This window comes from Suncus etruscus, chromosome 6 (genome assembly GCF_024139225.1).
Source record: "Suncus etruscus isolate mSunEtr1 chromosome 6, mSunEtr1.pri.cur, whole genome shotgun sequence".
Classification (NCBI taxonomy): Eukaryota; Metazoa; Chordata; class Mammalia; order Eulipotyphla; family Soricidae; genus Suncus; species Suncus etruscus.
The window spans coordinates 82,453,313-82,479,398 of record NC_064853.1 but is presented as its reverse complement, the minus strand read 5'-3'; the positions used below and the strand labels follow the sequence as shown (position 1 = coordinate 82,479,398).

Below are 26,086 nucleotides of genomic sequence, written 5' to 3'. Positions count from 1 at the left end.
TAGTATTCATCAGGAAATACTAAATACTGGTATTAGTGAAGTGACTGAATGAATGAGTCATTAAGAGGATGATTTTTGTTCTGGAAAGAAAACTAAATATAATTTTAATGGTTTGTTTAGCTACAATCATTTGACTATTGGAAATGGTTGTTAAATTCAGCAGAAAAGAACATCTTGACTAAGAATGAGAAATTTTTAAGTCTATGTCTTGCATTTTATTCTCTCTTCTTTAAGATTTTGTCTTAAGATTTTCATTCTTATCTTAACCATTAATCTTAAAGTCATACATATAAAATTCATAACCATATACTAATAGAATCTCTCAGAAGTAATAAATAAATAATATTTCTTTTTAGGAAATTCAGAGAATGTTAAATGGAGTCAAATAAATAAAGGCAAATAATGACAATAGCACAGTAATTTTTATCTGTTAGATTGGCCTGTTCATGAAATAATACTAGTGACATTTTAGAAAGAAGGTGAAAAGAGCTCTCCATTAAAAAAAAGTGATATATATTTGGCAAATTCCAAGTATTTTTCTTTGTATAAAATATCTCTGTTTAGCAGGTCCCAAAATACCCTATCAGTAAACATCTATCTCAGTTATCTGACATTACCAGGTGTCTCATTTTCTTTCTTTCTTTCTTTTTTTTGCTTTGTTCTTTTTTGGGGGGGCCACACCTGGTGACCTTCAGGGTTACTCCTGGCTATGTGCTCAGAAATTGTACCTGGCTTGGGGACCATATGGGATGCCAGGGGATTGAACTGTGGTCAATCCTAGGCTAGCGCCGGCAAGGCAGATGCCTTATCGCTACACGACCCCGCTCTGCCCGCTCTGCCCCAAGGTGTCTCATTTTCTTAAGGAACTAGCTGTTTTCAAGTTCTGTACAATTTCAACTGTGTTCAATGTAAATTAATATGCAGCAAATTTTATAAAATGAAAGTTTGAGTGAACTGAGGGATAGTTGGGTGGGAAGACACTTGCCTTGTATAAGACCCATTTAGGTTTGATTCCATGCTTCTATATGGCTTCCCCATCATCACCAGGAGTAATTTCTGGGGATAGATCCAGAAGTATTCCATGAGCACTGTTGGTAAGTAACACCAACCCCTCCCCCCATTAAAAAGAAAGTCCAATTATGAGATTTTTTTTCAGCTCCATGGTTTTTATTGTTTCATATTATTTTAGAAGTTTCTTATTAAATAAAATAGATTTTATTTGCAGTCAATATTATTTAATACCACATACCCTTACAAAAAAGCAGACAGATAGCTTTATTCAAATCACCCAAAAACTCACCTTCTTTTCTATTTTGATTTTCACTCAGACTCTTCTCTCTTCATGAAACTCGGCCTTCTTCACTCTGCAGCATACTGGGTAACATTTATCAAGTCTAAGCTTCATTTTAAATATTTTTTGTAAGTTTTGGGGCCGGAGTGGTTTTGCAAGCAGTAAGGCATCTGCCTTGCCTTTGTTAGCCTAAGATGAACCACAGTTCAATCCCCAGCCGTCCAATATGGTCCTCAAAGCAAGGAGCAATTTCTGAGCATATACCCAGGAATAACTCCTGAGCATCACTGGGTGTGGCCCCAAAAACAAAACAAACAGCAACAAAAAAAATGTTTCATAGCAGATAACATGTTAAAGGGTATTTCTGAGGAACAGGAGTTACAGAAAATATTATAACAAGGGATCAAAACCTGAATAGGAAATAATATGGTATGAATATGAATAGAAAATAATCAGGCATGATCATTGTCACACAGAGAGTTCTAAAGTATACATGATTTGTGATGGGTGCTCATTCTAGATTATGCAAATATAAATGGTATTTTTGAAAAGATATATAATAAAAGATCTAAAGAAGAGGAACTACTAGGCTTACAAATATTTGGGACAAAGAACAATCAGTATAAAATATAATAAATGAAAATTATTTTGGTTTGCACAATGAGTAAAAGGTAACTGACTAGGAAAAAAGAACATATTGAGATGAACTAAGAGATATAGCTACAAGTGCTATAAGTAATAAAAAATAAAGCACCTGTCCACACAGAAATTTTTTAGAGAGAGCAGAGAATAAGTTCTGAATGAAGAATAACACCCACAAAGAGCTAAGCAGAAAAATTAGTTGATATATAATTTAAATAATAGTCTCATTTTCTTGTATGTAGAATAAATTACAGGTAGGAAAAAAGTAGAAGACAAAAGTTAAAAAGGAATTCAGTGAGACTGGGTCTAGTCTGGTAAATGAAAGAATGGAAAGAAGATGACAGAAATAAGGAAAAGAAATAGATAACGAATATTTGGGGCATAAAGAAAAGTCTAATCAAGAAAAGCTAAAGAGTGTTTTGCTTAATTATTTAGATAGCTCGCACTCAAACTAACATTGTTTTGTGTGAACACAGTCCAAGAAACTGAGTCAGACTAAATTAGTATCAGGGTCATAATTTTTAACTCAGGAGCACCAATTCATTCCCAGGTGAAGATACCTGAAAAGAGTACAGTACAGAGTGAAGAATAGAATGATGTGTTTATTTTAGTCACTCGGAAACACATAAGAAGCACAGACTGCCAAAGTCACAATGAGATATTTAAACAGATCTTATCCATGCTCAGTGAGTAAAAATAGTAGTTCTTAAAACTCACCAGCTATCTACCTCTCTGGTAAGAACTTTAAAGCAGAAATGTTGAGGGTGTTAATATTCAAGGAATTCAAAAAAACAATGGGATGGACAGTCAATAAAACACAAGAAGATATGAGGGCAGAAATAAAGGAACTTCAGACAGAAATTACATAACTATAAAACTTGATATGTAAAATAAAGAATTCTCTGGAAGGCCTCACCAGTAGAATAGCACCCGCTGAGTAGAGAATTGATGATTTTGAAGATGAGGTGTATAGCACCTTTAGAAACAGCATAAAATGGAAAAATATCTTAAATGAACAGCCAACAAAAGAATTTTGGGATAAATTCAAGAGTAATATCTCAATGATCACTAGAGTCCCTGATGGCCAGAAAGAAACCCCTATGAAGATAAATTTACTCAAATTTATCATTGCTATGAAGGTCTCAGGGCTAAAGTGCATGCACACACAACTTGAAGGATGAAGGTTACCAGTTAAAGAGATCCAAATAAAAATAATCCAAGAGAGGGGTTGGAGAGATAGCATGGAGGTAAGGCATTTGCATTTTATGCAGAAGGATGGTGGTTCAAATCCCGGCATCCCGTATAGTCCCCCTGTGTCTGCCAGGGGCTATTTCTGAGCATAGAGCCAAGAGTATCCCCTGAGAGCTGCCGAGTGTGACCCAAAAACCCAAAAAAAAAAAAAAATTAAGACAGATCTTAATCAGAATGATAAAAACCTTAGATATTTCCTTAGCTAAGGAAGTAACATACAAAGTAGTAGTTTTGAAAATCACTGCATATTTACCAAAGGAAAATATCCAGTCTTGAAGTGATGGGATATAGTGAAAAAATAAATTAATTAATATACCTTATAAGAATGTTTTATATAGCCAGAATCTCACTCTTGGATTAAAAAATACCTTGGATCTTCATAGGCTCAAAATTACATAACCATATAATTAGTTGCAGAAAAAACATCTGACAAGTTGCAATACCCATACATGATAAAACTCTCAACAGAATGGAAATTAAAGGCATTTTCTGCCATATAGTCAAAACAACTTGTTCAAGTCCACAGCAAACATTATACTAAATTTAGAATTTAAAGGACCTTCCATTAAGATGAGGTAAAGCACAAGATCGCCCACTCTCACCACTTCTAATAAATATAGTATAGAATTACTATACTATATAGTATATATATACATATATATGTATATATATACTATATTACTATTACTATAGCAATTAGGTAAAAAAATTAAAGGCATCAAAAATAGAAAAAATATATAAACTTTCACTATTTACAGATGATAAGAACTTATATATAGAAAAATAGTATTTAGAAATACTATAATTCTAAATATATACTAAAGACTCTACAAGGGGCCAGAGTGATATAACACAGCAATAGGGTGTTTGCCTTGTAGAGTGCTGACCCAGGAGCAATTCCTGAACACACAGCCATGAGTAACACCTAGCGTCACATGGTGTGGCAAAAAAAAAGAAAGAAAGAGAGAAAGAAAGAAAGAAAGAAGAAAGAGAAAAGAAAAGAAAGATTCTACTAAAAGCTTCTGGAAAAATAAACTTTTTGTTCATTCTCTGGCTACAAAATTAAAATTCAGTTTCCATGAGTTTCCTATATACAAATAATAAAAAATTATAGAAGTGTTTACAAGATTTGGGAATGGAGAGATAGAATGGATGTAAGGCGTTTGCCTTTCATGCAGAAGGACGGTGGTTTGAATCCCGGCATTCCATATGGTCCCCTGTGCCTGTCGGGCGATTTCTGAGCATAGAGTCAGGAGTAACCCCTGAGCACTGCCGTTTGTGGCCCAAAACCAAATAAACAAACAAAAAGAAATGTTTCAAGATTCATTCATAATTGTGTGTCAGAAAATCAAGTACTTCAGAATCCATTTTATTAAAACAATGGAAGAGATATATACCAAGAAAACTACAAAACACCACTTCAAAAAATAAAAATAGACACAAGAAATGGAAACATATTCCTGTTCATAAATTGGGTGTATTAACATAATTAAAATGGCAATACTTCCCAAAGCATTGTGTATATTCTATGAAGTCCTTCTAAGAATGCTCTGGACAATTTCAAAAGAAATACTTGAAATAGCTTTAAATTAATATGGAAAAATGCCCTGCCCCCAAAAATATTTAAAGCAAACTTTGAGGGGAAAAATGAGAGAAGGTAATACTCTAACCAACCTCAAACTGAACAATGGTATAGGCTTGAATATTCAGATATAGACCCCTCGATATATGACCAATTTTTTTGATATAGCATCAGAATAGCAGTTAAAACAAGGAAAGACTCAACAAGTTGTAGGAAACTGGTTCAGCTATGTGCAATAAATGAATAATAAATAAATAAATAAATAAATAAATAAATAAATAAATAGATAAATAAAATCAGTCCTCAAAAAGAGAATTGAGATAACTAAAAGTCAATTAAAAATGTATTAAGGTCCTTGATAGCAGTCCTGAATTCATAAGTATTTAGAGAAAAATATAAGCATAACATTCAATGACATTGAAGTTAAATGCATTTTCAAGGATGAAACATTAAAAAGCAAGCAATTGGAAACAAAGACTACATTAAACTGAGAAGTGTTTGTATTTCAAAGAAAAGGACAGGGGCCAGAGAGATAGCATGGAAGTAGGGCATTTGCCTTGCATGCAGAAGGATGATGGTTCAATTTTGGCATCCTATATGTCCCTCAAACCTGCCAGGAGTGATTTCTGAGCGTAGAGTCAGGAGTAACCCCTGAGCGCTGCCGGGTATAACCCCAAACCCCAAAAGAGTAATTTTTTCAAAGAAAAGGACAGAGAAGCTCAAAGACAGCACATAGATTGGGAAAATTTATTTACACACTAGTCATATGATAAGTGATTAATAACAAATATATAAGGAACTGATTTACCTTTACAGAGAAAAAAGCATCTAACCCCATCAAAAAAATGAAGAGAATAGATATTCAGAAACTTCCTCAAAGAAGAAATATATATTACTAAAAAATACTTGATAAAGATGTTCTACCTCACTCATCATCAGGACTTTCAAATCAAAATGATGGTGAGATATTATTTCATATCACAGAGACTGGAACACATCAAAAAAACAACATAAAACAAAACAAAAACAGTCACCACCAGCATAGATGCAGGAGAAAGCAGTTCTCATTCACTGTTAGTAGGTATGAAGATTGGTCTAATCTTTTTTTTTTTTTGTAAGCAATATGGACACTGCTGAAAAAAAAATCTAGAAATCCAACTTCTTTAAGACCCAGAAATATCACTTCTGCGAATTTATCCCAGTGGCCAAGAAAACACAACAAGGAAAAAGAATCTGCACACCTTTGTTCATACCTGTAAACAGATAGTAGATAAAGACATTATGATACTTATACACTATGGGATATAATGCAGCTGTTAAGAAAATGAAGTCATGGAATTTGTTGACACATGGTTCGATATGGAGCATATTATGCTGATTGAAATAAATCAGAGAGAAAGAGAAAGACAGGTTTACCATACTCACTTGTGGTATATGAAAATATAACAAGCAAGGTATATTAGAAAAGACTATAAAGTAGGAGAAAATTTTGTCTTGATAAAAACGAAGAACCATGTCCCAAAATTTTTATTTAGCTGAGTCAAATGCAATTGAGAAAGGAAATAAGATAAGACTAAAGTGATAAAATTACTAATATGTGGTATTTAGAAGAAATACATGAAGAAATGCAATGGTCTAAATGGGAATCTCAAATACCCTTGACCCCAGAGTATAACAAGGAAATAAATTGAATGGAGGAAGAGAAGCACAAATATGAAGGGATGGGGGCCAGGGCCAAGCAGTTGTATGTACATTGGTGGAGATAAAATAAGGACAGAACTAAATATCAAGTTGATGTCAACAACGATGGAATAAAGAGATCAAAACTCTATCTAAACTTTAAGTGTGCTGTTTTACTAGCAAGCTGTGGGACAAAGGAGTGTGGTTGGGATAGTCTGGGAACATAGTGAGGGAGGATGACATTGGTGGTGTGATTGGCCCTAATATATTGTTTGAAACCCAACAATGAAGGACTTTGTAAGTCACAAGGGTTTCAATAAAATAAAATTAAATAAGAAAATAAATTTACAATGGGTTTTATAACCTGGAGATGCCTGTGAATCTTGAAATAGACTTTCTCTAAAGATATTAATAAGTAATGGAAACTTCAGTGCAATTTATTTGTGAACCTTTCTAAGTGTTCTAAATAGACTTGCTCTTCTCTCACCCCACTTTTCTTTTTTCAAGTACTAATGATAAAAGTAATTGTAAAGAAAGTTCATTTTCCATTAAATAATTATTGGTTCTTTTTTATAATAATTTTATTCCCTCTACCACTTTCCATGATATATTTGTTTGTAAATATAAATTTGTAAACATAATTCGCAAATAAATACATCATGATCAAATACGTCAACTATCTGATACATGACCTGTAAATAAAGTAAAGCACATGTTTTATATGTGGCCCATCCTATTTCCCTCTAGACGCTTTTCAAAGAGTGATTTCTATTCTGATACTCCCGAAAGTAGCTCACACACACACGCACACACACACACACACACACACACACACACACACACACACACACACACAGAAAGGTTGTGTATTGGGCTGATGTGATAGCTAAATAGGCTAAAGTGAGTGCCAGAACTTGCAGTCCCAAGTTCCATCCCTGAAAACACAAGGCTGAATGAATACCACTGAATATAGCCCAAGTAGTTCCTGAACACCTTTATCTATGATCTTCATAGATTTGACTATAGTAGCAACACACTATAGACCTGAGTTTTGAACTATCCTGCATAATAAGTTTATTACAAATAAAAGGGAGCTTTAGGTCATTAGAGCAGTGCTTGGAAAACTCTTCAAAAGCAAAACAAATAACTAGCAAATTTTAAACCAACACACTAAGTATAAAACTTGTATGCATACTACATTTAATAAAGTTTTAAGAAGCCAATACATAACAAACACAGTAAGAACCATAACATAGCAAACAATTCAGTTTAAAATTGGGTATTTTTCATAGATATCATAGAGAAGTACAAGAAACACATAAAATATGCTTATAATCACTGATTATTAGGAGAAAGTAAATTAAAAACCACAATGAGATAATACTCTACCTCTAAGAATGACTTACCTCAAAACAAAAAAATACAAGTAATGGTGAATATCTAGAAGTCTTGAAAACGGTTGATGGAAATGCAAATCAATGCAACTTTTTTGAAAACTAGCATGAAATTTCCTAAGGATCTAAATTAAAACGACAAGGGGCCAGAGCAGTGGCACAGAGGTGGCATTTGCCTTCCATGCAGCCGACCTAGGACAGACCGTGGTTCGATCCCCCGGAATCCAATATGGTCCCCAAGCCAGGAGCGATTTCTGACCCTACAGTCAGGAGTAACCCCTGAGCGTCACCGGGTGTGGCCCAAAAACCAAAAATAAAATAAATAAAAAAAAAACTACCAAAATTTCTGCACTCTTCTGGGTGTTGATACACAACTATGAAATCATAAAGACCCAAAGTTTCTTGCAGAATCATTTATCACAGCTAAGATATTAAATACTTAAAATGTTATCAATAGATCATAAGATAAAAGTGTGGTGTATGTAAACAATAGAAAACTTTTCAGCTATAGCTAAAAAATCAAAATATGGCATTTTCAGCAAAATGGAGGGTATTCAGGAGAGATTATTTGAAGTGAAATAAATCAGAAGGAGAAAGACAAATATTGAATTATTTCACCTATGTGTGCAAAGTAAGGAAATAAAACTGATGAACAGGCAAAACAAAATAAATATAAATCAGTGAACACTGACATGTGAGATTATCAAAAGGGAAGTGGGTAAGGAGGGGAGGAAAGATGTCAGGTCCTAAGTGAGTATGGTGGATGTGAATTTCTTGCTTGTTTTTTAAAATATATCTATCAGGTGAATTAATATGTGGCATAGATAAAGAAAATTATACCAAAACTATTATGAATTACACTTAAAATATTAGGTAACAATAGGAAAATGGATAAAGATAAACAGTTTCTACTAAATATAATTGATCATTCAAAAATTCATATGACTTAAAGTGAAATAGCCTTAACTGTTCACTAGAGAAAGATTCAACGGTAATGTGATTTGACTGAGCTCTAAGCTGTAACTCTAGATATCCGGTTCATATTCTCTTGCCTTCATAACCTTACCAGGAGTTTGCTATTCTTTTCTGTTGTTGTTCAATCATCACCAGTATCGCTCTAAATACAATAGAGACATTCTATGTCACCACTTCAAAAAAATATAAAAACACAAAAAGATCTTGGTTAAAGCACCAATAGGATTGTTTCATGTTTTTCCAACTACAATTTTTATGAAAACAATATTTATTTTATTTTATTTTCTTCATTTCTGTTTTATAATGAACAAAGTATTTTCACATAAAATGTTTTAAATTGCAACATTTACTGCTAGATAGTTGTATGGATTTTATGACTAAGGCATAATCACATTTTTACTTATTAGTAAAACAAACAAAAAAACTTATTTTTCCTTTGGGAAGGCAAATTCAAATCAATACTAATTACGTTGCTTCAGTCATTCTTACTTTTTTACCAATCATAAGAGAATAATATTCTTATAATTAACCAGTTTGTATGCTGAACCCCTAAATTCATTTCCTTCACAACAAAACATCCTAATCAAAACGCAGCTCAGGATTTCCTCTGATATGAGGCCACGCTAGTTTTCTATTTAATTTCCAGCGATCTCCCTAGTGAAAACTAAACAGAAACACTTTTGGATTCCATTCCCAAAAATTACTTGCTTGCTTTTGTTGCTGTGAGGCAAATTATTAGCAAGAAAATGTTAGTTTATTTTTTTGTTGCTTTGCACTTGTCCTGTAAGAACTGGCAGGGAGCTTGTGAGGTAACACAAGTGAAACATATGCTGAAAATACATTGATGATTAATTTTTGTAGATTAATTAAAGACAATTTTGAAAGTTCCAACACATATTTAGAAAGTAACCAAAATTCATCTGTTTTAGAAATAATACAGAATGCTTTTATGACAAATGTTTCACTCTAATCGTACTGAGAATTGTTCCTTGAACAACAGCTGAGTCTTAGTTCTGATCCTTAATGTATAATATTGGAGAGAAAAATGTATAATCCTTAATGTATAATATTGGAGAATAAAACAAACTACATTAATCTCATATTTCAGCAAAATCTGAACAAATATTTAGCATATCAGAATAACAAGTTAAAATTAAAAATCACCCACCAACAATATTAACTTTCATTGCCATATACAAACCAAGCAATAATTGGTTCCGTCGTTTTTTTGGCTAAGCAATTTATTCTCTTAAAAATTCAATCACTTAGACTGTGGTATTGCAATTTAGGATATACCCGCCAATGTACGAATTCAAAAGGTACCAAATTAATGTCTTCGTTATTTTAAATACATTGATAATTAGGCAAAAATAATAACATGATCATACCATTGACTTTTTAATTTTACAACTAGTAATAAAATGAAAACAAATGAAAATAGGTGTGGGGAAAATATTGTTTAAAATACAAAATTGGACATGATTAACTGGTTGTTCAAGTCTTTAACAACTTGATAGTGCAATTCAGCATTTAATTTTAAATTTTATGTTTATTAAAAGCAAATGATTCACTGCATCAGGATTTTCAACTTAAAAAATTCATAATGTGTAAGGAAAAATAATAAAGGTGATGCACTAAATGACTGAAATATCTTAAAGATACTAACATAGTGCAAATAATATGCCAATATGTGCCATTTAAAAATTAATGTAAGAACATATTGTAAACATATCTTATATAGTCTTTTAATAATGTTTTTCAATGATTGGAATATATTTGTCCTTGCCTTTGAAATGATATATATGAAAATAATATATGACTTGACGCTATGAAAAATAATGTGTATCCCCTAGGCAGAGGAAATATATTGTACTGTTATGATACAGTAGACTTAATCATTCAAATTCAAAATGGAAAACTTTAAAAATTATCAATATTTTAACTTTGCATTGCTAAAATGTCCTCGTCCCCAAGACATTCAAACTTCTTGGGCAAACCTTAATTTTCTGTGCTTTCATATTATACACATAGGATTATGATTATGTAAAAGTTAGAATAATTAACAGAAGAAAAACTGATTGTCAGTAGATAAATATGTATAAATAATGAACATTAATTTTTCAATATTAGTAGTTTATGGTAAAAGATATATCCCTTTGTTTCAGTAGCATTATTTATGACTGTATAGTATCACATAAGATTTTTAATGTGATTAGAGTTATAGAAGTTAAATTTTTGTGCTATCACTTACCATTGAAAATATGTATTAACAAAAATGCCAAATTAAAGGTGCATTCATAAATAACATAGCGAATTTGCACCTAGCATTATGCCTATATAATTATAAATAATGTCAGATTAGCAGGACAGTAATTTTATACTTGAATATTGGTTATTATAAAATTGTATCTTTTCAGAGTACATGATAAGGTATTTTGCAAATACTATTTTTCTATGGCATCTTTCAAAGCCAAGAATCTCCACTTTTTTTTTGCATGTGCACATATTTTTAATTCTTATTACTTTATGAAAAATATTCACCATAGTCAGTCCATACTCAAATTTTTGAAGAGAATATAAAATTGCTTCTAAACTTGAGAAAAATGTTAGATAATTTTATAACATCATTAATAATACAGGTTGCAGGAATAGTTTATCTTTTGCCAATTATTCACAGCAGACTCTGCCAGGGTTACCTTTTCGAGCCAAACTAGAAATAAATAAATAGTTGTCAATAGTGCAAATTATTGCATCACCTTTTTCCAGTCCTTAAAGGCAACCTTATGTCTTACCTAATATATAACATACATACAGCTTACTGAAAATACAAAATTTTTGGTTCAGTCAACTATCATAAAGCAATGGATGAAATAAATCAAATTCAAAACAAAACTCACATCGTTGATGGTGAATAACGGTGAAAAATATAGATTTCTTACCAAGTACCCCAAGTCGATAGTTGACTGTTATGACGATCACATTGCCGTAACTTGCCAAGACACTTCCATCATATAAATTCCCAGTACCTTCCATATATGAGCCACCATGGATATACACCATCACTGGTTTGGGACCCCCGCTGTCCCGAATATCTGAAAAACAAATGATTACCAATTGTTCTTATCCTCAATGACCAAAAATATGAGGCAAAAAATACATTTATTTATTTTAGGGGCAAAATAAATGTGCTTTTAATATAGTTTTTAAATTACTGTTTTGTTAAAATGTTTCTTAAGCAGCTTATGTTAAGGACTATTGCAGAAAAAAATGAGTTTCATTATTTTTCTAAAAGTTGATTTAAAAGTAAAAATACTGAAAAACATAGGTAAATATCAATACTTTAAAGTTGAATTTTGAATTGAAAACAGCTAAAATAATAAGACAATGAATTGTGAACTATTTTTAAAATTATTATAAATGTTACATGGGATTTAAGAACCATAATATGTTGGGAGAGAGAGCATGTGGGAACATGCTTGTCCTTTTACACATTTTTGATCCAGGCTCAATCCCTAGCACTGCATATGTTATCCTGAGCCTTTTAGGAATGATCCCCAAGAACAAAGCCAGGAGTAAGTCCTGAAAAACACTGGAAATAACTCCCAAACTAACAAACAAACAAACCAAAGAATCCCATAAACTAAGGACAATAGTATCAGTTACGAATAATTAATGTCAAAGTCTATGTCATATGTTGTCTCATATTTACTTTTTTACTGCTTTCAAAGTCATCTGTTGATATTTAAGAGAAAATAACTATTTTGAAAAAAAAAACTTATTTTAAATGATATTTTTAGAAATCTAGATAATCTGTTCATTGTATATAAACTCACCTTTTAAGACAAAAAAAAAAAAGTTGGGAGAGACAATATAGGTAAAGAAAGCATTAACTTGCCTGCAGTTGAAACAGGTTCAACTGGTCCCACATATGGTTCCCTGAGCCCCACCAGGAGTGATCGCTGAGCACTACTCACTGTATATGTCCTTGATTCCGCTCAAAAATAGAAAGATAAAACAAAAATTACCTGTGCCTATTTTCTAAATTCCTTATTTTCATTTTTTATTATAGATTTGACCTATGAACAAGATAAAATATAGGCAAATTGAAATATAAAGTGATAACATTTAGGATATGTTAGCTTAATATCTATATATTTAAATTTTAATAAAATATATCATTTTTTCTCAAAGGATTTTCTTTTATTATTTAATTTCCAATGAGACTACAGAATTAAAAATTTAATATAAGTGATAATCTAATTGATTTCTTATTATGCATTACTTTTATTTGTTTGCTTGTTTTTGGACATACGTGCTAGTGCTAAGAAACTGCTCTTGGCTATACCGTGGGGTCCACTTGTGGTGCCTCAAATTTAACCAGTATCAGTGCTTTGCTAGGTATGCACTTTAATCATGGTGCGATATTTTTGGTCCCATATGTGCTCTTTTCTACAGAAAAAAAATACTGAATTAAATAATATTAAGCATGGTTTGCTAGTATTAAATAGTTTGTATTTATGGTTATGAACATACACAAAAGTATAATAATTCATGATACCATGTCTATAGTTGAAACAAAATTTGCAACATTTTGAGGCCAATATAATATGCTTTTTAAAAGTTTAGTTAGGTTTTATATTTTTACAATTTTTTTCATTTTATCTGTTTTACTTTTTACAACTGAGATTTATTCTTTCAGAATGAATACAATAATATAAATTCAGATAAATTTCTGGTTATTATATAGAGACTACTTTATATTTCCTATAAAATGGATGACTATTATGGGTTTGTTTTTTTTTGTTTTTTTTGTTTGTTTGTTTGTTTGGTTTGGTTTGGTTTGATTTGGTTTTTGTCTTTTTGGAGTCACATCCTTTGGACATAGGATTTGTGCCTCTGTACTCTCAGGAATCATTCTTGCTGGGGCTTGGTAGACCATATGATTTGTCTGCTGCATGCCAGGTAAAATGTCCTACCCACTGTACTATCTCTCCAGGTCATAATTCCCCCTGATTTTTCTGTTTGTGTTTGATTTTTGGCGACATCTAGCATTGTTTAGAGCTTATTTCTAGCTTTGTATTCAGAAATAAATCCTAGGTGGAGGAGCAATAGCACATTGGTGGGTGGGGCGTTTGCCTTGCTTGTGGCTGACCTAGGACGGACTGCAGTTTGATTCCCGGGTGTCCCATATGGTCCCCCAAGTCAGGAGCGATTTTTAAGCACAATGCCAGAAGTAGCACCTTCCCCATTCCGAAATGTAATAAATCCTGGAAGTTCTTGGGAGACGCTAGGCAGTTTTAGGACTCCAGCCTAATTCAATGACTTAATGCCTATAATAAATATTTCTCCAGTCATATTTGCTCTACTATTTAAGTTAGAGAAATAAATCAATGTAAAATTTGAAAATTTTAAGTCTAATTTACATGTTATTTAATACCAGGGTATATATTTATTAGACTTAACCTCCTATGAAGGTATAGTTGAGAAAGGTCTGTTTTTATTTTTTCATGTAATGGAGCTTTGAAGCAGAAACCATTCACTAGGCAGAGGTAAATTCAGAAGAAAAATCTAAATCCATTTCCTTCTTAAATCCTTGGGAGGAAAAATGGTATTTGTTCACTTGTAAAAATTTGGGGGCTTGTGGAGATGTAAAATTTACAGGAAAAAACAATTGTTTTGATACTGTTCAACTATCAGCCTTAAGTGCCTGTTTGTGGCACATAGTTTTAGCTGAATTTTCTATTAAGCTGGCACTGAAGAAGCAATAATAAAATATTAAACTGAAATCATTAACTGAGTGTTCACAGCAGACACTGTATTCTACTAATTGTATGCTTGGAGGTAGCACAGAGGGAGGCTGTTTCAGAATTCTTCTTTAATTAAAATTATATAGAATTACAAAGCACCAACTGTGAACAGTAATGAAATCTTGGTAGAATCATTCTGTTCACCTGGAAAATAATATAGAAAAACATTGACTAGACCTGCAACACCTTATACCCCATAACAGTACAAAGTGGACATTTTCAAGAACACTGAAATTATGTCAATAGATTCTTGGAACTATTTTGAGTGTAATCTCGTAACTTTTATTTGAAATAATAAATTGATAGAATTATTTAAAGTTTTGTTTTGAATATTTAATTTTTCAAAGTATTTAAAGATTTTTGTCTTGCCTAAAATTGTAATCTACCAAATAATTATTTTCTTGATAGTCCTTTAAAAATGTTATGCCATGTTTTGAAAAATATTTTCTATTTGCTTAATCCGTCTTAGAATCAATGCTGTACTTAAAATTATCTATCAAATTGGTACATTTCTTGTACATGTACCTTATATGTATTAATAAATTTGGGCAAAGTGTCATATTTCTTTTAATGATCAACTGAATCTTATATGTGACCTATTTCAGACTTTACTTCGGAGGACATAGTATCATAAAAGCATTACTTATGTTCATAAACTGTCTTTGATATTAATAATAAATATATGTAACCAGATTATACACATATTTAATTTGATTATTAATAGGCCAGCATGTCTATAAATCATTATAATATATACAATATAATATATATGATTTAGTAAATTACTTTAGTAAATTACTAAATTTTAGTAATTTAGTATTGTAGTAATTTAAAAATATTGAAAGTAACTTATCAGACATTTTTCCACCTAACTCTTTTCTCATATTTTCTTTTGAAAATATGAAAATTTTTCCTATGATTCTGACTTTGCCTAACTAGCTGCTACTTTTACCTAGAACAAAAGCTTATGCTCAGAGAGACTAAACTGGTACAAGTCCAATAAACTACAAATGTTTATAAGATATTATCTTATTTGCTATAAATTTCCAGTATTTTAAGAAGTTTTGCCAAGAATATGAAAATCTGAAAGAGTGGAATAATCATGGAGAAACATTGATGAGTATTTATTTTCTTTCTAGTATTTATGACTAAGCACTTAAGTTTTTAAGTTAAATAGTTGGAAGCTGAATAGACACCTAGATGTTAAATTTTCATGACTATTTTATCTTTCTGGAAATAAATCACATTTTTAAGCCATATGTTAGTGTACTAATACACATGAGTGTGCATGACCCTAGTTAGATGCCTGGTACCACAAAGGTTCCAACATCACAATCTATTTGTGATATAATATACACCACTGAGGGTTTAGCTGAGTTTGTTGAGAGGGGCTCAGGCCTCTTGGGTACTGCAGGAAACCCTCCCTGCTAAAACATAAACAAAAATCTATAAGAACAATTATCTTAGTGGTTCTGATAGGAGATAAAATTACATTTAATTTTAAAATTGTATCTTCATGTCAATAGTAATATCTTAGAACACAAATCTTTTGAAATATTTCTTAAATTATTTCAATAATTTGATCATATCTAATATGATGGGTATTTTGTTTTTGTTTGGTATTTCTTTGTTTTTTATATGGTTGTTTTTTTCTTTTGGTTTTGGACCATATCCATTTGGACTCAGCAATTACTCCTGGATCTGTGCTCAGAAATTATTCCTGGCAGTCTCGGGGACCCTATGGGATGCCGAAGATAGAACTCGAATAAGCCACGTGTAAGGCAAACACACAACCCGCTGTGCTATTCCTGCAGCACATAATATGATAACAATTCTATCACTTCTGTTTAGGCATTTTAAACTATATTATAAACAATGGAAAATATCCAGCTCTATTGATTACTCTAAAACAGATATGAAACTGTGTCCAAAAGATTTTGAAAGATGATGGTGAAAGTAGAGATAGGAATTAAAAGTGAAGTACCATTCACTTCTTTGAAATTCTGATGTTATTTAAATGAGTGAGGGACACCTCCTTCCCTTTTGTAGTCTCAAACAGTTTCTGAAGACTGGGAAAGGGGCCTGGAAAGCTGTTAAGAGTCTACTTATCTGGAAATGAAGAAGCATTTCATATAAATCACTGAACAACTAACACTGGACTAAAGTAATTGCAGTAGTTTATCTTGAAATTTATACTCTTTAATCCACACTTTATGCCCATTGATTTGGCTCATGATATGTAACGAATTAAATAGGAAACTTAACCTTGTTTTGCGTTCATCTTCTACCAAACAGTTTTCAAGTCAATTAAATATAGTAAAATATCTATATAATATTATTTTTCTGGAAGAATATTTTATCTATCATGTTAGCTAAACTATTATCCAAACAACACCAAATAATAAGCCTAACTGAAGTTGACTGCATTGACATTCTGCGTATTTGGCACTTAAAAATATTTATTGATTTGACAACTATTATGACATATTGGCTGAGTACTTAACTTATATACTATTTGAATTTAAAGTAGATGTTTGGGTGTTTTACTAGATATGTTTTTAATGTTAAATATGCCTCAAAATAGGTTTTAAAATAGACTCACATATACAGGGCATGATTCATTACAGTGGTTCACTGTATTCTTTTATAATCATATAAATGTCTAAGTTGAGTGATTTTGTTTCTCCAAATAAAAAAATATTTATTAAATCAGCACTCAAAATATCTTTTAGAGGAAACATGATATATACTAACCTTGTGAGTATATTAGAAAATTTGGAGCTTAGAAACATATATATTAAGACTTCTGTACTTAAAATTAATTTATATACAAATGTCTAAGATTTAAGGATGTTAAGAGGATCGAATAAAAATAAAAGTGGAAAAAAATGAAAGACCGCAGGAACCAATCATCTATTTTCTCACAATGAATAAGCCTGCTAAATTTTTGAATATTTTGAAACTCTGAGTTTAATTTAATATATTTATTTTTAGCTATTTAATATTCGAAGCAACAACTTATTGTCAGCTCTAGTGATCTATTTTAAATTTGGATGGCCTCTATTTTAATTTTTTGCTTTTAGAATTTATGACAAATGAAAGTTTAAGTATAAATTTTATTTTTATAAAATTATTAAAATATAGCATAGCTTTTACTCTTTAATACCTTCAACTTTATATATAACATTGTACTGGAAGAAGTTTAATTACATTTATTCTAATGAAAATAATTTAAAATCTTTCATAAAGATTCATTCATAATTGTGGATGATGAAAGTTAAATTTTACTAATCTGATTTTGAATTATTTTGTGAACCTGTTCTAACAATTTTGTAGAAAAATAAACCAATAGTGTTATATAGACCTTCAGTTAATACTAGTTATAATTATACAAAGAAATAAATGAGAAATTTAATGTATATTTATATTTAGATAATAAAACAAAATAATATGTTATGAAGTTGGAAAAATAAACTATATATTTGGAGGGCCACACCCTGCGGGGCCACCCCCTGCAGTGGTCAGGTGTTATTCCTTGCTCAGTGCTCAGAAATCGCTTCTGGCAAGATTGGAGAACCATATGGGATGCTGGTAATCTAAGCAAGTCCGTCCTGGGTCGGAAGTGTGCAAGGTCAACTCCCTGCCACTGTACTATCACTCAGGCTCCGAAAATTATATATTTTAATGAGAGAAAATATTTTTTTTTAGAGTGGACAATATGATGCTTAGGGCTTACTCCTAGCTCTGCACTCAGGAATCATTCCTTGGCACAGCTTGGGGGACCAAATAAGGCATGTAAGACAAGTCTCCTAACCAATGTACTATGGTCTCAAGAGGAGACCTTATTTTTAAATTTAAATTTAAATATTATTATTTGTCAATATACATTAAAATTTATTTTATTCATATAATCTTGTTCTTTAAAACTTTTATCCAAAAAAGTATTATAAGGTCAGAATTCTTGAATGAATGTATATTGCTGTCTAAGAAGATATAACAGTTTACCCATATAATTTTATTCATTTGAGCAGAAGTAAATCGAATTTTAAAAATATAAATTGTATTGCTCAAGAAACACTTTATATCAGCTTTAAACATATCCTTCAATATTTGGGGCATAGAATTCTTTTTAAACAAATACAAAATGTAAAAATAAAACACATTTTTATATTGGGCAGATATTTACATAGATTAGAAAACATGCAAAATGGGTACAGAGAGACTACAGGGAAGGGGATTGTTAGTTCAAAGAATATGGACAAATTTCAGTCAATACGTGGGATGAAACATATCAAAAGTCATTTCAAGAAAACAAAAAAGAAAGTGCCCCTCATTTAAAATATTTTAATGGTTGGCATAAAAATGTAAAACTTAACATTCATTTCTTTAAAAAAATTTAAATGCATATTTATATGTAACAACAAGCAAGAAGACAAAACACATCAAAAACGGGAATTAAAAACAATTCTTCAAAAAAAGACAAGAAGTAAAAAAATAGAAAGGAGTGGGAAAAGTGATTGAGGTCCTTGTCATGCAAATAAATTTGGTGGAAAAAATACCTTCATCTTCAGCACCTTCATTATCACCTAAATCATCTGTCTGTTTCTTTGTAAGGGGACCTAGGATTGAGAATGGAGAAATGGAGGGAAAAAAAAAGACAATTCAAGAATAAACAAGACTGAGGGGAAAAATAAATATAAATACTAAAATTTTTCAAGGATATTTCCAAAAAGAATGGGGAAATGGTTACTTCAAAGTTCTTATATTTTTTCAAAAAAAAAATCCCTTTCCCCAAAATATCACTTTGAAGAGTTGACTTGTGAATATATCTAGCACAAAAATATATATTACAGCTTTAAATTCAAGTCAGAAGCAACTGAAATCATATTTTTAAATAACCACTGCTTACCTAAAAGTAAACAATTTTATTAGCTAAAAAAATTAATTTATTCACTGTCTTTTCTAATTTGAATTGGTGACAACAGAAAAGAAAGGCCAAATTTATTCTCTAATTTGGGACATATAATAACATTAGGGAAAACAAAATATTTTAAATTATTTTTTTTCTTATTTTCTTCTTCAGCTTTTACTGTAATAGTATTGAAATGGGCTTTACACATTTTTGTATCATACATTTTTCAAAACTGAATTTTTAAAATTACTTGTCACTAGACAAATAGTTCCCCACGTGTTTTGATTGTTTTGATTAACTATGTTGTGATTAAGACATTTAAAACCTGTACAAATATAAAAGCAGATAATTTCATCACTTTGTAGAGTGAAAGCACCATCAATAGAAATCAATGTTTAGTTCTTAAGGTTGTGACTGAGGCAGGGCATATATATCAATTTAAATATATAATGGAAGTATGCCCTAATGCCATTTCATGCCCACTAGTTATTTAAAATGGGATAATATTTTAGAATAATAATTTTATTGAAACACAGTGAGTGTTTGATAAATGTTTTATTAAACTATACAATGCTAATTTGAGAGACTAAAAGAGCACAGCAAAGGGGAAGTCAAAGGCCATGTGAAAGTAATTTTAAGTTTCAGATATCTGACATATTCAGCACACAAAAAAGCAATTGAAGTCCCACATTCCTTTTTGTTTTCACAACCATTTAATCTAAATGACATTTCATAATCCTCATGCAAAAAGCAATCATTACAAACACAGAACACTCAAGTTAAAAGACAGGCAACCATATAGCATTAAGCAAGAGAAATTTGTCATGCATAAAATAATAGTCATAGAAAAAGGAGGAGAAAAAAAGACTGAAAGTCATGTGTTGATTCCAATAATAAAAGCTGTAGTGAAGTAGATACTAACACTAATCACACTTCAAAGGGAAGACTTAACATTTTCATAAAGATCTCAGTCATTTACTATGCATTATATTTGTAAGGCAAAACTACAACTAATCGCAACCCTCAAAGAATAAGAGAAACTTTTCAGAAAATATATCTAATTTAATGAGTTCAGAGACATTGCTTTGAGAAGTAGCAATAACAAGTAAAGATCAAAAGACTAGAAATAAGAAACTGATATAATTGTACAAATTCACTGACCAAGTTGGTTATAAAATCATGATTTCAAGGTCCTGGAAGATACAGATAGAACTGTACACAACAAATTAGTAATACAATTTTGCAATAATGTCTACAAGCAATCATTCCATTAAGAGAAATCCTAGATGAAAGCACTAGTTCATACTAATGGATAGCTAATTGCAAGCTAACAGATACGTACTTTTCTTTATTATGATCCTACTTAGTTTTAGATGTCCCCTTCATATTATTTGAAATTTATGCAAAATATCACTACATATCTGAAAATCATAACTAGCATTATTTAATTTTAAATTTGTGCTATAAGAAGTATAAAGTATTTCTAATTTTAAAACATAAATATGCGTAGAAAATTGATTGTTTGAGCTTCATGATTTTCGCAATTAACTTAAGTAGTAAATTAATACATTTCAAAGAATGAACTTTCTTATGTTTTTAAGAATATTTATGTTTTCAAGAATATTACATAAGATATGTGGTTTTAATTGCTGGTTATCATCATAATTTAAGTGTAATAGCAGGCAAATATTGCTGTCAAACCATTATACACTTTCCATTTTGGATTAGGTACTTATTTTTATACTTCTTGGCTGTTTTTAACACAGCAATTAAATTGTTTATCTTGTATGGTGCAGATCAATACTCATCACTACCTACAGTCCCATATGAAAAATCAAGTGGGATATGAGTGTAGACCCAGGAAAAAGCACAGAACATTGTTGTATATAGCCAAAATAAAGAAATAAAGCAAAATAACAAAACATGTAAACTATTTTAGCAATACCATTTTTTCTAAATTATTAATTCATTCATATTTGAGGAAACTTACTAAAAATCACAATTAAATTAAGTCAAACTTTTCTTTTTGTGTACGACTTTATGAGATATTTTTCTTGGACAATTCTTTTTAGAATATATTTTATCTCCTGTATGTAATCACCACAAATACTATTTTACTTCTTTGAGAAATTTTTAGGTTAAAGTGCTATCTTGCTAGTAGATTTTCCATATTTGGCAGACTGTTAGTTTCAGTGTCTACATAAGATTGAGAGTAACATAATTAACATATATAAGGAATATTGTAATGATCAGTACTGTCAACATGAAATGCCCTTTAATGAAAAATATATGGCATCTTTCTAATCTCTACTGCGGGGAATATAGGTAAGTGTACTAAAATTCATGAGCAACAACTTGTTAATGAAGTTACTGAAATCAAAGACATTTTTAAGGATGTTATTACATCACAGGCCCTGCGTAAACTAAAATTGACAGTGGTACTAATAACACATCTCTGAAATATTCAATGGATGTGGGAATTCAATTTAGTCTTAATCAGACTATTTTTCTGGATTCCATGACTATGGTTCTGAAACACTCTGCATATAAGATTAATAACTCATACTCAGGAGATAAGGAGCCTTTCTCTCTGAAAGAGAAAACTGCTAAGGAAACTTCTGGAACTCCATGGTTGGCTTGGTTGTTATTCTATATTTTCTCCCCAAATTTCATGTTTAATGATTTGTTTCCTTTCTCCAGCCCTCCACTGTTATTGCTACTTGAAATACATACTTATGGTGAAATATGACCTTCCCAGGGACAATCATATTGTAATTAGATGAAATTGTTGAGTTGTTAAATGACACCTGTCCAGTTACTCTGGAAGCTAGCATTTTTAGATATGTAAACACTACATTACAATATAGTTCTCAAATGGTATTTGTCTCTGGGTCTCAGGGGAAAGAAGCTATGGAAGCGATACCATTTACAGAATGAGAAAAATTTCTTTTAAAAAATAGAACAGTAAAAATACCAGAATTTTGCTAAAATATGCATAAATTAATCTCCCTGTCCCCTGTTTAGGAAGCAATGCCTCTCAACTGAGTTTTGGGTAAATCAGAGTCATAAAATATATTTTACTATTTATTTTCATATTAGTATCAAGATTTTAATACTAAAATATAGTTTACACAGACATCTCCATCTTTCTGAGAAGAACTAGAAATAGATAAAAATGAATTTAATTATTATAAATAGATAGGAAAATCCATATACTAGCAAAGGAGTAGATGAATTTTTTTAGTTAAATAATTCCATTTATTGAGCACTAAATAAAACCCTTAATATTAAATGTCATAAAACAATTTGCTAAAATGATTTCTTAAATTATATTAGCTATTTCTAAACAATTGGACCATCAAACATCTACACTTTTCTTACAAATATGATATTAAGAAAACTTCCCTGAGAAGAAAACTGATAGTAGTATGTGCCAAAATTTACTATATAAAATGTATTTCATTTATCACATTGCCTAAAAACATGAAGAATAAATACTAAGGGCTACAGACTTAAAAATACTAAGGGCTACAGACTTTGAGGAAGTCTAAGTAAAATGAACAGGTTTCTAACTAAACGGGTTTCTATTAATCTCGAAAATCTTTAATTCCAGTTTGAAAAGAACACAGCCTATCTTAAGCTTATTTTCTTTTTAAGACATAAAAATGTTTTCACTTATTTCTCTTTATTCTAGTGTATAAGTTACAGATAATTACTGCTTTTAAACATTCTTCAATATATATAAAAATACAGTGTTAATTCTAAGTCTCTTATGAGATACAACAGCCACATTTTAGAGAGCATAAATTTCTGAAAGTATATCAACATAATTTTCTCAAAGTATAACTCATCTCTCCTTTAACAGAAAAAAAAAAACCAAAAATCTACAACATTCAAACCACAGTTTATGCTTCTCTTTAACTATAAATAATGTATTTTCTGTACCAATAGTTTAAGTAGGTGTTTCAAAGTACTTATATAAAGCATTTGAGTCTTCTAAAACCCAAACGTTGAAGTGATTTATTCTACCTTGAACCTCTATAGCTTCTGTCCCCCTTGAAGAGCACATATAATTCTCAATTAGAGTTAATAAGAAATTTGATCTCCTATCATTTTGAAAGGATGTCAGAGTGATTATTATATTTTATATAACCAATAGATAATGAATAGATTCAAAGGTTAAACAACAAAACTCGTGAGTTAAAAGGAAATCCTAACTATGAACTTTTCACTTTTTGCAGTACAAAAATTTCCTGGAAACTTCTAGGTATTTGCATTTACAATGGACTCTGGTAGAATTCTTCCATCTCACAACAAAACCAGTGCCTTTTAATTAAAAAATTAATTAATTAATACATCAGCATTTCTCTGTAGCTAACTTAAGAATAATTCTGAGCTTTGAAATAATTACTATCCCCCCAAAATTAATGCTGCTTTTTATCAGACTCTTTCAGGAAGGGCTAATATACTTTTTGGTCTCAAACACATTGGAACTGATTTAAATTCCTTCATTATGGGTTCAATTGAGCATAAATCATTCATACTTTTGATCACAGATATCTGTGATTTTATGGTATTATTAGCTCCTGACTCAGAAAGCTGGTCATGAGAAATGTCTCCTTCTTACCAGAACAAATCTTAGGAATGTTTAGGATTATTTAGAGCTCCAGGCTCTTGTATGCCTCATTGTGATATATGAAGAAATACAACTAATGGCTTTTCTCTCTCTTTCCCTTTTCTCTTTACCAAGCAGGTTTGAAAATAAACAGACTCTTCAAGATTCCTAAGGCTATTTCCAAAACAGTGCAAGAATTTAAGGATGACTTCATTGTTGATCAGGAGTGGATTTGGAAGTAGAATTTGAGATATCTCTCAAAACAAAATTTAGTTGCTAAAAGTAGAAATGATTAAAAAAAAATCTGTCTGGGGACAAGAAGATCCCTCAAAGATTTGTAAATATCCTATTCAGGTAGGATTAACAGGTTCAATGTTTGGGACTTATCCATGATCTCCAAGCATGAATTTGGAATTAACACAAAAACTAATGTCTTCTCGATCCTCTAAAATCATAAAAACATGTTTGCCTTAATATAAATGACAATGCCAGAATTCAATGCTTTTTTTGTCTGTTTGTTAGTTTTTGTTCCTTTTGAGGCTACAGTTCGTGGTAGTGCTCAGTTATTACTCCTGGTACTGTGCTCAGAAATCATCGCTGGCAGGCTAGGGAGATCATGTGGGATGCCAGGTATCAAGCCTGTGTCAGCTGCATGCAAAGTAAATACTGAACTCATTGTGCTAGCTTAGCAATTCTTTCTAAATTGATAAACATTAAATCATTACTTTGAGGACTTTCATAGTAAAATGTGTTAACACAAAGATTTTTAACCAATGCAATTTAATTGACTTTATATCACTACATTGTTTTTAGTTTCTGCTTGTTATGTTTCACTACCTTTTTCTTCTTTTTTCCTTTTCTTCTTTTAAATGAATATTCATAACACCTAGACTGACTCCTATTTTTTCTCTTTTTTGTTTGCCTTATTTTCTTCCCCCGATGGTTTCAAGACCAGACAGTCGAATGTTCATTTGGTGGAAATAAAAACTGATCAGGCATAAATGCCAAATCCAAAGTCAACGACAACAAAATCGATGCCCAATCTACAACAAGCTGTACAAGGGAGGAACAGTTGCACTAGCATTATGGGGGTAAAGGAGAGAGAGATGTGGGATGCGTGCTGGGAACAGGGGTGGAGGGAGGACAACACTGGTGGGGGAATGCCTCTCATTCATTGTCACTATGTGCCTCAAATATTACTCTGAAAGAATTGTAGTTCATTTTGACCATAATAAAAATTAAAAAATAAACAAATACCAATTAATAATTTTCATTAATTCAAAATTAATATATATTTAGTTAGCATTATTATCGTTCTACGAAAGAGCTAATCAGGAACTCACTATTAACCATTTGCTAAATATCTTTAAAATTTCTAATATTTGATATTTCTAAGAGAGATTTAGAAAAAAAATTATTGTGAGATAGTGACATATACATACATACAGAGGATTAGAGCTAGATATCTGAAATTCTGAAATATTATAACTCAATTAGAATTTGAAAATAATCATATTTTGTTTAATATTACCACACTTTTCAAACATTTATCATAAAAACACATATAAAGTAATCTTAACCAGAGCTGGAGTGATAGTACAATGGGTAAGATGATTGCCTTGCATGTGCTTACTTAAATGTAAGCCCTGGCATCGATATAGTTCTTTGAGCCCTTCAGGAGTCATTTCTGAGTGCAGAGAGTCGAGTAACTCCAGAGTATTATAAGAAAAACCCAAACCCAAACAACAAAAATGAAGGCATAGCAAAAATAATTACCTTTTGTTTGTTTGTTTGTTTTTGGACCATACCAGGTGACACTCAGGTTACTCCTGACTATGAGTTCAGAGTTTGCTCCTGACTTAAGGGACCATATTGGATGCGCGGGGCTGAACCAATGTCCATCCTAGGTCAGCCTCGTTCAAGGCAAATGCCCTACA

The 26,086-nt window shown here is 31.1% G+C and overlaps 1 protein-coding gene across 1 annotated transcript in view; it reads right to left on the bottom strand.

The window, feature by feature from the left end:
* NLGN1 (neuroligin 1) overlaps positions 1-26,086 on the bottom strand; it is a 975,153-nt gene that overhangs the window by 509,933 nt on the left and 439,134 nt on the right. Inside the window, exons 4-5 of the mRNA XM_049775237.1 lie at positions 19,182-19,241; positions 11,755-11,907 (exon numbers count right to left, since the gene is read on the bottom strand). Coding sequence (XP_049631194.1) covers positions 11,755-11,907; positions 19,182-19,241 — 213 coding nt within the window. The remainder of the gene's footprint in view (positions 1-11,754; positions 11,908-19,181; positions 19,242-26,086) is intronic.